Raw genomic sequence first — 15,542 nt, forward strand, 5'->3', positions numbered from 1 at the left:
TGCCCCAACCGACCTGCCCCTCCTGTAAGTCCCTGCCTAAAGTTATCTACCTGCTTCTGAATGTCCTGAATGGCATGGGAAATGTTGCAGGACTCATCTCTCACATTGGTGACACATTTGTCTCCTACTATGGCACATACTCCTCCTTGCTGAGCCAACTGGTAGTCCACAGCATACTGGGTCTGCTGGGCATAAAGTTGAGGCTCCACCAGTTCCTAGTTCACTGCCTCCAGGCCCTTTATGGTACTGTTTCTCAGCACGGCCAGTCCACAAATAAGGTAGTTCCATTTTTTTTTGTGGCTTATAGTTCCTGCCAAACCCCCAGAGAGAGAGTACTCAGAAACCCATAGCCTAACCATTCCTAACCCAATCCATCCCAATTTTTTATTGAGGCATGCTGATAATTTACGGAAGTTATTCTCATTTTTTTGATCATCTTTACATAACTTAGATAGTGGGGTACTGGACCCAGACTTATTTAGAGTTTGTCCCACTTTTTTCCAACCATACGGTACAAATTGCTGCGATTACCTGTAAGATCGGTCTCTTTCCTTCACCCACTTCAGGTTCCTGATCCTCCCGTGGGGGATTTCCCCTCTTAGGAACCGGTCTAAGGCAGGGTGGAGGTACCGGAGAACCGATCTCAAAACTTAAGGCTCGAAACCTTAAAATTCACAAATTTAAAACCCAAACCTGGGGACTCGAACCCTGAACTTGAACCTAACTGGGGACTCAAACCCCAGAACCCCTCTTACCTGTGGCACTCAGACAGGTTCGCGAGGGGTCCGTCAAAAGATATTCGACAAGCGAAGGGATCTATCAGGTGTCCAACTCCCTGAGAGGGATCAAGGTGAATCTTACCTCGTGGGGCCCTTCCGTCTCAGGTAGTCGTTATCCCCGTCGATCACTCACACTGCTTCCGAAATCTCGTCTTGGACTCCTGGCTGGCTCGCCAAATTGTTGTCCTGATTTTAAGTTCCCACTCCTGTCTGCTGCAAAGTAACACAGTGCCACAGATTAATTCTGTTAAAGCGCGTTTATTAGCAGTATACTGCGGGAGAATTCTCCTCAAACTCTCATGCAGAGTCTTCATCGGAGCCCTCTGCAGTCCAAAGCAGCAGTCAGTGATTTATACAGACTGTCACACACACTGAATGAATTCAGCTCCATGAGTTTCGGTCAGGCCTCAGAACCAAAGACAGACATCGCACCTATTGTCCAACATAATTGAGTTATAATCAAGAGATTCAAAGGCAGGTATCACCCTCATTGTTTAAAACAAGCTTCCTCCAGTCTGTTTATTACACCCACCACCCTTGTCACCTAGTATATTGGCCTGCCACCAAGGTCCTGGACACAGCAATTAACACCTTATCCATTGAGTCAGCAGCTTGTGTGCTCTTGCTTGCAAGGTATTTTTTCTATCAGCTATAAGTATGGTTACAGTTTTTAACCCTTTACTTCCTCATTACCAGCCGAATATTTCCAATGAGTCCTGATTTTGATTCCTTTAAGAGAGCAAGATGAGTAGTTCTGACAGAGACCATGATTTCTAGAGCACTTCTTGCACACTGTGGTCTTTCTTTGCACCTCGTGATAGCAATTCTTCGAATGCCGAAGGTGTCAGGCATGTAGAAAGGCCATAGAGTGGGACGCTATAAAGAAACCTGCCGCTTTTAAGCAAGGCTGCACGTACAGACAGCACAATGGAAAATCAGTAAAAGTTGTCAAGAGGGAGACACCAAAGAATTGTTGAGAAGTGGTTTAAAGTTATGCAGAGATTTCCCTCTCTGGGATTTTAAAGTTAAATTCTACTTGCAGCTTATTCCCAGCAGATGAATATCAGGTCAAAATGTTAGTTAATCTAGATGACTATTAAGAAAAGGCAGAGAGGTCAAATGATCTAATTAGGGCTTCATTAATATATTTAAGCCAAGTTAACCATCTGTTTCAGATGACAGCTTTCTATGCCCTTCAGCTTCTGTCCTGAAATGAATCCAGTCAACATCACCCAAGTTATGTCAGAAAATTAGAAACAACCTCTCAGACGAATATATTCTTGTACTTCTTGAGAACATTGCAGTTAAGCAAAACAAGTGATAAGGATTTTAAGTGAGCTTTTGTTTGAACTGTACTGATTAGTGTTTCCTGGGGATGACGGTATTTTGTGCTAGTTTTATTGTGTTGTGTTTCAGGTTACAATCCCACGAGGCAAAGATGGCTTTGGCTTCACTATTTGCTGTGATGCTCCAGTTCGTGTGCAAGCTGTGGACCCAGGCAAGATATTCTGAGTCTGTTGGTGCTTTTGGCATTGCCACTTGTTTGTTCCCTTGAATAAGCTGTGTGGACTTTGATTTTATAGTTGCATTTTCAACAGTTGCTTTATATCTTTCAATATAAGTACAAACACCTTATATTTTGCCTTTGCCTTTTGCCTATAAAATCTTTACAAATGTTTTGGAATTATAAAACAACCTTGGTAGTACAGAAGATGCTGTAAATACTCATCAGGTCAGGCAGCATCTATGAAGTGAAGATTAGAGTTAATGTTTCAGGCTGTGATCTTTCATCAGACTGGGAAAAGAAGTAAGTTTTAATTGCAAAAAAAAAGGTGGGGAAGGAGGGGAGGCAGAGGTAACAAAGGAAAAGATCTCTGATGGGTTGGAGACCAGGAGGCATTTGATAATAGTCCTGGCTAAAGGAGGGTGGTAAATGTTGGTGAATGAGAGAAGATGTGTCTGGTGCAGGGGTGAAAAGGAAATGAATGAAAGTTGAAATGGGGGGAAAAAGAGAATAAAAAAGAAGTGGATGCCATAAATGTCAGATGTCTGACTGGAACGGCTGATAACCTGAAACGGTTGATGTGCACATGGGAGACTACAATGTGCTATGTCAGAAGATGAGGTGCTGTTCATTGAGCTTCATCAGGACAGGGTAGGAAGCCATTGTCCATCTCCAACTCTTCCTTTCCTTCCACATAAAGTAGAGCAGGAGTAGGCCACTCGGCCCCTCAAGCCTGGCGCTCCTTCAATGTGAAGCTTGCTGATCTATGCTGGGCTCACCTCCTCTTCTGCGCCGGTTCCCCAAAACCCTCTATTCCTCAATCTTTCAAATATTTAACTATCTCCACCTTAAATATATCTAACACACTGGCCTCCACCACCCTCGGGGGCAGAGAATTCCACAGGTTCACCACCCTCTGACCTTTCTACACACCTCGGTCTTAAGTGTCAGGCTCCTTATTTTTCAGCTATGTCCCTGACCTCTGCATCTCCATTTCTAGCCATATGTCAGTGACCAGTGTCCATGACCAGCCTGCAGACTCCCACAGCTACCTCCCACCCTGTGAGGACACATTCTGTTCTCCCCATTGCTTCACCTCCATCACATCCGATGATGGACACTACCTTCCACACCAACTCTTGCAGTTTGTTTTCCTGTGGTCGTCATCTGTGGTTTCCCCTGCAGCACGCTTGACAGGGTTGTCAACTGTGTTTGTTTCCTTTCCTGCATTGCTCCTCATGATCCCTCCTTCCATTCCCACAGCCTCCACATTAAGTGGATCATCCTCTGTATTCTCCCGTTCCTCCACCAGGCACATCTTTGTTTCCCTTTCCAGCATCCTGAAGGGGCTGTCCCTTTCAGGGCTTCCCAGAGTCTACCTATCTCTGCAACTGCAGGAGATGCTACATCTCCCGATGTCCAGGGTCCCACGCACATTCCCACTGTGACCTCTCTGCCTTAGGCCTCCTGCATTGTTCTAACAAAGCTCAATGCCTGGGAATCATCATTTCATTGTAAGACTCCACACATTACAGCCTTCGGGACTCAACATTGAATTCAACAGTGCCAGATAATTAGCTGTTTTAGTCTTGTTTCTCTCATTTCCAACAGTCAGGTTCCTTCCTTCCTTCTCTGCTGGGATGCTTAGATTTCATTCATCACAATTTACATGGACAGGAGAGGTTTATAGGGCTGTGGGTCAAACGCAGGCAGGTGAGACTAGCTTGTCGGCATGGGCAAGTTGGGCTGAAGGGCCTGTTTCTGTGCTCTGTGACTCACCACCTCCTATTGATCCCTCACCTGGACAACCCCTCATCAGCTTCTCTCAGCTGGCACTACCGCTGGTGACGTTCCGTCTCCCCTGGTCCCCACAGCCTCTTTGTTCTCTCTTCCCCTCCCTGCAAATTGTTTTATTTCATGCATTTCCCACTTCTGATAAACTCATCGACCTCAAACATTATTTCCATTTCTCTTTCCACACATGATCCCTCCACCACTGAGCATTTCCATCATTTCACACATGCTCCCTAAACAACTGAGCATTTTCATCATTTTCTGTTAGATTTCCAAGAATCACAGAAGTAGGCCATTCAACCCCTCGGAACGTGGATTCAGTACGTCCATGGCCGATTCTTTACTCAGTGCCATGTTCCCACTCTCTCCCCATACTGCACAATGCCTTTAGTGTCTAGAAATCTGTTTACCTTCTTAAATATACTCAGTGGTTTAGCTTCCACTGCCACCTTTGAGAGAATTCTACGTCACTCTCTGCATCCTGAACCAGAGGAAACGTTTTCCTGGCACCCATTTGTCAGGGCCTGTCAGAATTGTGTGATGTCAATGAGATCTCCTCTCATTCTTCCAAACTCCCACGAGTGCAGGCCAGGTCACTCCCAACCTCTCATATACCAGGCCCACCACACCAGGATTCACTTGTGTGAACCTTTATCTCCTCCCCTATGGTTAGTTTATCCTTTCTTGGGTAAGGAGACAAAACTGCTCAGTGTTCCATGTGCCACGTCACAAGGCCTATCAAATGGTGCCAAGGTATCCCTGCTGCTTGTCACAGCTGCATGTTTGCTTTCACTGACAAGTCTTCAATGGGTTGTGATGTGGATGTTATGTAGCTAGAAAGGTCAGCATTTATTGTCCACCCCTCAGACCCTCAACTGAAGAGACAGTTGAGAGTCACCACATTAGTGGTGGAGCACTGTCTACGGTTTTGGTCACCCTGTTATAGGAAAGATGTGGTTAAACTGGAAAGAGCGCAGAGAAGATTTACGAGGATGTTGCCAGGACTTGAGGGCCTGAGTTATAGGGAGAGGTTGGACAGGCTGGGTCTTTATTCCTTGGAACGTAGGAGAATGAGGGGTGACCTTATAGAAATGTTTAAAATTATGAGAGGCATAGATAAGGTGGACGGTAACAGTCTTTTCCCCAGGGTAGGGGAGTCCAAAACTAGGGGGCATAGGTTTAGGGTGAGAGGGGAAAGATTTAAGAGGGACCTGAGAGGCAACTTTTTCACGCAGAGGGCGGTGAGTGTGTGGAACGAGCTGCCAGAGGAAGTGGGTGAGGCAGGTACAATAGTATCATTTAAGAAGCATTTAAACAGCAATATGCAGGGGTGGGGCTTAGAGGGATATGGGCTGAACGGAGGAAATTGGGACTAGCTGGGTGGGCACCATGGTTGGCATGGACTGGTTAGGCTGAAGGGCCTGTATCAATGCTGTATTGCTCTCTGAGTCTGACTCGTGGGTCTGGAGTCACACACACGAGTCAGACTGGCCGGGGGTGTGAATCTTGTCTTGATACAATGATTTCCTGCATTATTGTTATCTTTCAGAACTTTTTTTTTCTAAAACTGTCAGCTGAAAGAATAGTTGTAATTTACCTTCAGAATGTGCATGCAAATACTGTTAATGAGTCAGTGCAATGTTGTTTCTCGTCAGGTGGCCCAGCAGATCAGTCAGGGTTACAGTCCTTGGACACACTGCTGCAGCTCAATGGGCAACATGTGCAACAGTGGAAGTGTGTGGAGCTGGCTCATGCAATAAGGTAACGCTCAGTGCGGTAGAGATGCTAGAGTTCTAAATTCATTTGTATTAATCTAATGAAATCACAACCAGTCATCAAGTGAAAACTAAATTCATCTTAAAGGCTTTCTCCTCAAAACTGGGCAAATATTTTCAACAGCGCACACAAAATGCAGGAGGAACTCAGCGGGTCGGGCAGCATCCACGAAGGGAAATGGACAGTCGACGTTTCAAGTCGAGACCCTTCATCAGGATGCTATGATTTCGTCAGGACTGGTGAAGGGTCTCAGCCCATTTCATTTCCCTCCATAGATGCTGCCTGACCTGCTGAGTTCCTCCAGCATTTTGTGTGTGTTGCTCCAGATTCCCTGCATCTGCTGTCTCTCTTGTCTCCAAATATTTTTAACAATGGTTTAAGTGACATGCCCTCTTCTTGTTACTGCCATCGGGGAGGAGGTACAGGAGCCTGAAGACCCACACTCAACGATTCAGGAACAGCTTCTTCCCCTCCGCCGTCAGATTTCTGAATGGTCCATGAACCCATGAACATTGCCTCGTTATTCCCCTTTTGCACTATTTATTTTTGTAACTTATGCCTTTGCACTATACTGCTGCCAGACAACAAATTTCACATCTGAGTCCATGACACTTTGATTCTGAAGTGAAGCTTAATCAGGATAAAAATGATAGTCATTTTAAATTTCCACATACAAGTAATGTTTAATGATATTGGGCCAATAAATCCAGAAATAAAGTAAATTCAGCACACAATTCTACTGAAGTATAATCTTTAACAGAGAGAATTAAGAATCCTCCTCCTCTTGTATGAGGTATACCTGTCCAAAGCCTGCCATATCTACAGGAAAGAAAGTCAGGCATTTGTGGCAGCAATGAAGGTCATAGATCTGTTGAGGTGGAAATCTGTGTATAGTGTGGGGAAGCAATAGGTCTGTAATAGGAGGAGAGAGTGAATTGTATTGACTGAGGGAGAGCAGGTGAGGGATATTCTGAATGGTGAGACTCCAGGTATTGGAAGCAAGAGCCGAGAGATTGGATTGTCACCGTGACCTCTCTGGGTTGTGTCATTAAATACTTTTCTACATTACAGCACATTATTCAAATGAAGCTCTTGAGATGGGGTCTCCTATTCAAACCGTCCTATTGGCAAAATGCAGCAAACAATCTGCTGGAGGAACTCAGCAGGTCGAGCAGCATCTGTGGGGGGGGGGGGGGGGGAGGAATTGTCAACATTAGGGGTTGAAACCTCACATCAGGACAGGATTGCATGAGTCCTGATGCAGGGTTTCAACTTGAAACATCGACAATTCCTTCCCCCACAGATGCTGCTCGACCCGCTGAGTTGCTCCAGCAGATCGTGTGTTGCTCCAGATTCCAGCATCTGCAGTCTCTGGTGCCTCTATTTGGCAAAATGACCTGTCAGGAGTTATCTGCTTTTTATCAACTCTGCTCTGGCTGCTGCCGGGATTGGGGTGTTTAGCAGGGACCTTGCTGTCCTCGGCTACAGTTTCCACAGCTGTTTGTACCTGTATTTGGAGTGCATCTGCCCTTTAAGTGGCACCAAACATAACACCCACAAACAGGAGCAAATCTAATGAATAGTGTGGTTGGGGTTGGATGCATGCCTGATTCACAATGAGCTGGCAGCACCAATTTCCATGGTCCCTGGGAATGTCTAGGCCACTAAGCTTGACTGTGGGACTTCCTGCAATGAATGGTATGCTATTTGTTTTTATTCTGGTGAGAACTTCCGACAAGTAATCAATTAAATCAGCTTCAATCCCGTTTAATTTGAAGTGATCACAGTTCTTTGATAACATCTTTCACTGTTGTGCTGGGAGTTTTGCTGAATGTTGTGTTTGGCTCTGCAGTTATACTCATTGCTAATTCCCTCTTTACCACATTAGCCCCCCTTTTACATCTCTTACAGGCACCGAGTAATTTCAGTCAGTTCTCTCTTTACCATCTCTGCAGTTTATTTTTGCTATTTTTGATCTTAGTTTATTCAGATTTGTGCATTCTAAATGTATGTTTCTAGCCCTTAGTGTATGTGGTTCCTAGTAAGTTCTTTAAGGTGAGGTTTTTGTCGAGTTTGTGTGTGTTATAATATTTTCATAAATATATAATGTGAAGATCTCCTGATGACTGTTTCAAAGTTTAAGGAATGAATTCGACAGAGAAGTGGGAGCGGGAGAGGACCAGGGCTGATCTTTGACCTCGCTCCATTTGGCTTAGTTTGTTTGTCCATGGGGTGTGAATGTTGTTGGCATGGCCAACGTTTACTTGCTTGCTAGGCTGTTTCAGAGGCTGTTAATAATCAACATTAGGTTTATAAAGTCACGAGGGGCATAGATGAGGTGAATAGTCATTTCCCTAGGGTAGGGGAGTCCAAAACTGGAGGGCATAAGTTGTTTGAAGTGACGGGAAAGATTTAAAGGTGACCTGAGGGGTAACTTCACACAGAGTATATGGAACTTGTATACATTATGTAACATGTATGTCATATAAAACGGGTAACTTCACACAGAGACTGGTGGGTATATGGAAAGAGCTGCCAGAGGAAGTGGTAGAGGCAGGTAAACTTACAATGTCCAAAAGACATTGGACAGGTACGTGGATAGGAAAGGTTTAAAGAGATATGGGCCAGATGCAGGCAAATGGGACAAGCTCAGTCAGGAAACTTCGTCAGCATGGATGAGTTGGGCCGAAGGGCCTGTTTCTGTGCTGTCTAACTCAATGACTGGAGTTAGAATGAATGGTCTGGAGTTGCATGTAGGCTGGACTGAGTAAGGGCAGCAGTTTCTTCCCCTTCTTGAACCATTTGGGTATAAGTGACAATCTAATAATTTCATGACAACCGTTACTTGTATTAGCTCTTTATCCTAGATTTATTTAATGAGTTGAATGTAAATTCCCAGCTGCCATGTTGAGATGTGAATTTGTCTCTGGATCAGTGGACAAGGTTGAGGATGCTGGCTCTATAATTTAACCACCATGTGACTCCACCCTTTACGATGGATTCAGCAAAAATTCGCCAAACACAGATTACAATTAACAGCTGACTCAGCATTATTTGACATTTGTGGAAGAAAGTTCCAAGTGAAGATGCGGCCTCTCACTGATGTGAGCTGTTCCCATGCCACACCGAGGATAGACTTTAGGCTTTTTCATTTAATGTAAAGGGTAAATCAATGGAAAATGGTGAGCTGTGTCCAATTTCCCAACGGCCAGGTGAGTGAGGCCTTGTGTCAGGAGTGCTCAGGAAGAAAATTCCTCTTTTAAACATCATCGTGTTCTTACCTTAAATGGGTACGTTATTGTTTATTTACAGAAATTGTCACAGTCAGATTATTGTTTTAATCTGGCGACTGGTTCCTCGTTTGAAACCCAGCTTCGAACGGATGATTCGAAGACCATCCAGCAACTGAACCAGGATTTGCAATCTCCTCCCAACAAGCGTGAAAAGTACTGCAGTCACCCAGTGGGGATTATGGAACACAGAGAAAGCTGCCACATTGTGTATGACGGCACAGATGGGGTGGTACTGAACAGCTGGGAGCGACGGGAGGAGTTTGACAAATGTGTGCAGAACGGAGGTTTGGTACCAAATGTAACGTCCGAGGGAGACAACATTCTCATTCTCTCACCAATAAAACGTGGCAGCCAGGTATACACCTTGTGAAAAGAAGGTTGGCTCCAGTGAAAGTGGAGCAATATTAGAATATTTGTTTAGAATTTAATAGTAATCTAATTTTTGAAGTATCTTTGACAATGACAAGTGACCCCAACCTGCTTCACGGGAATGTAATCACTACTGTGAGACTGAGATAGTGGGAGAGATACAGAGAAACTCGGCTGAATTGTTGGGGTCTAAGCTGAAACTTAAAGCAGGTGGAAGGACACAGGGGTGTAGAGAGGAGTCTTGGTGACTCAAGATATCTTTATTAGTCACATGTACATTGAAACACACAGTGAAATGCATCTTTTGCATAGAGTGTTCTGGGGGCAGCCCACAAGTGTCGCCACGCCTCTGGCGCCAACATAGCACGCCCACAACTTCCTAACCTGTACGTCTTTGGAATGTGGGAGGAAACCGGAGCACCCGGAGGAAACCCACGCAGACACGGGGAGAACGTATAAACTCTTTACAGACAGTGGCCGGAATTGAACCCGGGTTGCTGGCGCTGTAATAGCGTTATGCTAACCACTACACTACTGTGACTTAAACCTGTGGTTGGAAGCATAAACATTGTCTGTGTAGAGGCGGCAGGTGATGCACAAGTGTCTAGAATCAGTAACGCAGGCTCATCAGGCTGGAGTCGGTGATAGTGGGGAGTGAGGCTGTGAACTGATCGGAGCCTGGAGGTGAGGTCCTGGGAGACTCGGTGCTAGAGGAGGTTGTCAACACGGAGGCAATGAGTTAATGGAAGTCCAGTAGGATCGAAGGCCACTGCAGCTGAAGCTTGTGCCAGGGGGCTGATGAGAGGCTGGAGTTGGGTCAGGAATGATGCACATGATTGAGGGTTTCAGCAGTTGTAGACGTCCCTCTGGATCGAGGATGACTTGCTTCCACACCAGTTCTGTGGGTCTGGGCTGGCTAATGAAACCCATGCAGAATGTGCAGACTCTGCCCCTGAGGCAGATGATACTTGTTGGAGTGAGTGGATGGGCTGTTTGGACCATGCAGCATCTGCTTTGTGCACTTGGCGTTCATGTGCACCCATTGTAGAGACTGAAGGTGCTCAAGCCCAATGGTCCTGCTCTATTTCAAACAAAAATGGACTAAGGGTTCCCATGAGTTGATGAGGGTGTTACATTTGTTCGAGGAGATTTGTTCAAGGAACACTCTGTCCTCCTGGAAATTTCTTGCCATGATGGCCTTCAAAATAGAGCATTTGTTTCAGGAGACAATATGGGGGTAATGTTTGCTCCAAAATGGAACTGGTTGAATGTGGTCAGAGTCTTGATGCTGGGGACATTGGCCTGGGAGAGGATGTTGACTTTGGTTTCTCTATCCTGGCATTGGATCTCCAGAGACAACATTGGTGATTGGTCTCCAGTGCTTTGAAGTGCCTACTGTAGGTGTGTCCATGTGTCTGAAGCATTCAGGGGGCAGTGATCACTGCAGCTTGACAGACCATGGACTTCTGGCTGAGTTTAAGATCTTGATCTTATGAATGCTTTTCCTCAGTCAGCCAAAGTCACCACTGGAAGTGGTTGTGGATTGCGTGATCCATGCCTGCCTTTGCTGATTGACACGTGGAAAGTGATGCACGTTTTCCATTGCACGTCTTGATCATCGAAGGCGGAAGGTCAGTGTTGTGCGGCAAGAGGAGCTGGGAAGAGGGCCTGTGTCTTTCTGACATTGAGTGCATGGCCCAGACCTTCAATGCTTCCGTGTGGAAATCAGCAACGACTTGGAGCTGGTCTCTGAGTGTGTCCATGTGCAAGCATCACCTGCACACTGTACGGTGATTACTCGCACAGGGGCGATTTAGGTTCTGGAGTAGAGGAAGAGAAGATTGAATAGTTTCCTGCTCACCCTGCAGTTAACTCCTTGCCAATGGGGAGCTTTGAGCTGAGGTGCATCATTGCAGTGAGAAAGGTTGAGAAGTGATGATATCGTCTGATTTGACCCCAGTCTGAATGGGGATTATGGTAGACCCATTGATTAGGATGAGGGTGGACTTCAGGACAGTTCAGGCACTGTGCATACCTTGTGATTCCTGCTGGTTGGGAGTTGTAAGTTCCAAGGTGTTGACTGCAGGGTCCTTGAGACCTTTGACACTGATTTCCCTGCAGCAATATTCCTGCTGGTGCTTCAGGGGTCTGTTCAATGGAAGTGACAGACTGGATAGTGACAGTCAGTAGGTGGTTGAGCAGTTGCTGGCATCTGAGATGGTGTGAGTGAGGCGGACAATCCTCACTCTGTACTCTCCCAGGTGTGGATGCTCGGATGTTGTCACGGCTCCTTGCACTTGCTTCTCTGACGGACAGGGGATTGGTTATAAGACCATGGTCCAACCATTTTGTGTAGCGGAGGAGGAACCAGATTTCCGTTCCCCTTTCCTACCAGTCGCACCTTTCCAGGTGCTCGTGTTCTATTGAAGTTTTACTGAGTCACATGATCAATGCAAATTCTACTAATTTTTTTTCCTAATTTTATTACTTTTCAGATTCTGAGGCCAGTACCTCAAGATAACCATATCATTTATGGTAGGTGCTTCACATTAGTTACTAATATAATCCTGATGTACAACATTACATGGTACTGTTACTCAGTATGTGTAGCAGGCTTTAGACTCACTGATCACCTTAAACATTAAGTAACAGTTTCATGTTTAAAACAGTGGGGCTAGAAATTGGATTCACCCTCTTTTTCAGTGCACGAAACACGTGCTGTAAATAGTGCCAACCCTCTCTCCTCACCCCTGGCCCCCTGTTGGATCACGACAAATGTTTGTGAACTTGGCCAGTGCTTCGTTCCCAAACTCCTGTCCTGAAACGGGGCCTGTGCAGTTCCCAACGGGAGCTGAATGAATGAAAATCTTCCGACTGCCACGTCTTTTTCAGGATGATCAGGTCTTGAATGAAGTTGGAGGCTTGCCACAGAGGTGAGAGAGTGCAGGAAGGGGTGTCTGTCCTGACTGAGCCCCGTGCAGCAGTGGCCCCGTGTGAGGTGCCGGCTTGTCACAAGGAACTGGAATTGGTTTATAATTGTCACATGTACCGAGGTACAGTGAAAAACTTGTCTTGCATACCGTCCACACAGATCAATTCATTACACAGTGCATTGAGGTAGTACAGGGGAAAACAGCCATCGGATGATGTGGTTTTGATGGGGATTGTATAAAATGCCTGTAGTCAGTGACGGAACAGCAGGCAATAATGTCTTTATTACCCTGAGCATTGAAAGCCAAGGCTGGCACATGCTCATGCAAGATATAAATGACATCTAATAGAGTCATAGAGCAATACAGCATGGATACAGGCCCTTCGGCCCAACCAGTCCATGCTGACCACGGTGCCCACCCATCACCAATATCGGTGCAATGTGCTTCCAGGTTTTTTGTAAGTGTTTAGTGAAGCTCGTATGCTGCACGCAGCAGCCCCAATCTGTCCTGATGTGGGATTTTGATCCAAAATGTCAACGATCCCTTTCCTCCCACAGATGCTGCTCGACCCGCTGAGTTCCTCCAGCAGAGTGACTGGAGCCCCAGTTTGTGCAGCAAGGGAGGAGGTGTGGTGTGTAACTCAGCAAGTGCACATCTTTTGTTGGGAAAAGTTCAGCTGCAGGAAGATGTTTTGCGCATGGAAGTGCCTGATCCAATTTTTAATGAGTCCTAGTTAGTTTGGAAATGATTACCAGTGCAATTGTTTGTGGACAAAATTGCTTTTACATGGAATGTGCATTTGAAAAGTGGCGTCAGTTGGTCCAGTTTCGAAGCTGAGATTCATTCATCCATGGCAGCCGTTGCTTTAAGTGGCCCATTAAGAAAATGGCTCAGGTCTTCTCACTCTTGGCTCTTTTCTCTCCAGTCTCCTCTCCAGCTGTACATCCTCCAGGGTGGCATCATTCCCAAGTGACATTAAATAGCCTTCAATGATTACCCTGCCTTGTCTTGGCCATACTATTGTTATCTTAAAGTTGTGACCCTTCAACTGACTTACCTAATGATTCTCCCCAAGTAAATCAATTGAAAAAGATGCTACTTTGCTCTTTCTACACAGTACAGGAAGTAATGTTTCCGAGGTCCACTTTTTGTGCACCTCGTGCTTGGTATGGTAATGGTTTGTGGTGTAGAGAAACAACTCCCTGCATTTACCTCATAACTTTACTGAGCAAAATGTCCTGAGACTGCAGAATAACGGATGAGGAAGAAAACTCCCACTTGAGGAGATTTTTACCATTGATGAAAGGCTTGGGCAAAGGGCTGGCATCAAAGTGGAGTGGCCCAGGAGTGAGGAGACAAAGATGCATAGTGTGAAGTTCCGGAGAGCAAAATTCATGCGGTGAAAGGCTTGGCCTTTGATCATGGCTCAGAACCTTCGAGGTCTGACCCAAAACCTGTGAAAATGACTCTGAGGACTTCCTTGCAACTCCAGGTCACCTGAAGTTGTATTTGTGGGCTGGGCCCTTGGGGCTGGGGGAGTAGGCACCAGGGTGGTCTGTAAACTGGGTGCCAGGGCACTGTGGCTGGGTGGCCAGTAGCTTGGAAAAGTTCCTTGGGTTTTCCCAGAGTGACAGAGATGAAGGGTTCAAAGCACTGATGGGATGTGAAGTCAGTTTGTAGGAAGCTGCTGGGGTCGAGAAGGATTTGAGAATGAGTGGTTTGTTTACTGTGCTGTGGGACAGGAAAGCTTTTATGGAAAATATTGTCCTTGCCAAGGGAATGATAGAAACCTAACTGGAGCAATTCCAGAGCAACATTGCGGGGTGGGTGTAAACATACTTTATAAGCAATAATATATTTAAAGGCCTCAGAGAGTGGAGATGGGAGATGGGATGACCACACAGGAGATGTATGTGGCAATTCTGGAAGAGAGTAGGATGTTCCCTGAGAATTTGTCGATGATGGTAAGGCAGCACAGGGCCTGCTGAACAGCGCTCCCTGTCGGTATGTGTCTGGTGACAAGATGCATTTCAAGAAAGGTAAATTACAGCAAAGTTGTGGATTAATGGGTCTGACCAGGCATGGATGCTGCAGAGTAGTCACAGGTACGTGAATAAAAATCTAAGAGTGACAAATAATACATGTAAACCAGGGATAGGATTTCCAAGCCTGTGGTGATACAGGAATGTCTCTGGAAGTGTCACTGGAATGGCTGTGGTGCTGCCGCCTCGTGTCAGTAAGGAGATGTGCAGCCTGAGTGCAGTGACACAAAATGGCCACCAAATTCCCTGGATTGTATCTGCATGGACACTGGGCTCATGTATTTGCCGGTTTCAGTGCTGACCTGGCCAAATGAAACGTGTAAAATTTAACTTCCTAATGCAGCATATATGAGGCCTCAGAATAAAGGGACATCCCTTTAGAACTGAGATGAGGAGGAACTTCTTCAGCTAGAGGACAGTGAACCTGTAGAATTTGTTGCCACGGAGGGCTGTGGAGGCCAAGTCATTGGGTGTATTTAAGGCAGAGATTGAGAGGTGCTTGATTGGTGATAGGGTTAATGGCTACTGGGAGAATGGGGTTGAAAAATCAAAATTGGCCATGATTTAATGGCGGAGCAGACTCGATGGGCCAAATGGCCTAATTCTGCTGCTATACCTTCATGGTCTTGTATAAACCAGGGCAATAAGGACCACACTTCTATATAAGTTCACCTGTTATAAAAAAGCACACCTTCAGAGTACAGTGAAGAGCTGCTTCTCCAGAATTATATAGAAGTATTTTGCTTGTTTACATTTACGGACCTGCACTGGAAACACTTGTATTTACACAGCACAGAAACAGACCTTCGGCACAACTCCTCCACCCGGGTGCCTTCCTATGCTGGTCCCATTCCCCGGGTTTGGCCCACATCCCCCTAAACATTTCCTATCCGTGAACCTGTCTCAATGTCTTTTAGATGCTGTAACTGTAGCAGCCTTTACCACTTCCTCTGGCAGCTCGTTCCATGCACTCACCACCCTCTGTGTGGAAAAACCTGCCCGTCAGGTCCCCTTAAATCTTTTCCTTCTCACCTCAAACCTAATTTAGTAAG

The 15,542-nt window shown here is 45.8% G+C and overlaps 1 protein-coding gene across 1 annotated transcript in view; it reads left to right on the plus strand.

Annotated features, from left to right (window-relative positions):
- The window catches only part of LOC127582028 (regulator of G-protein signaling 3-like), a 224,014-nt gene that overhangs the window by 76,431 nt on the left and 132,041 nt on the right, over positions 1 to 15,542 (plus strand). The window contains 6 exon segments of the mRNA XM_052036961.1: positions 2,196 to 2,277; positions 5,733 to 5,838; positions 9,166 to 9,263; positions 9,266 to 9,501; positions 12,011 to 12,050; positions 13,006 to 13,074. Of these exon segments, the coding sequence (XP_051892921.1) occupies positions 2,196 to 2,277; positions 5,733 to 5,838; positions 9,166 to 9,263; positions 9,266 to 9,501; positions 12,011 to 12,050; positions 13,006 to 13,074 (631 nt within the window).

This window comes from Pristis pectinata, chromosome 23 (genome assembly GCF_009764475.1).
Source record: "Pristis pectinata isolate sPriPec2 chromosome 23, sPriPec2.1.pri, whole genome shotgun sequence".
NCBI classification, from domain to species: Eukaryota; Metazoa; Chordata; class Chondrichthyes; order Rhinopristiformes; family Pristidae; genus Pristis; species Pristis pectinata.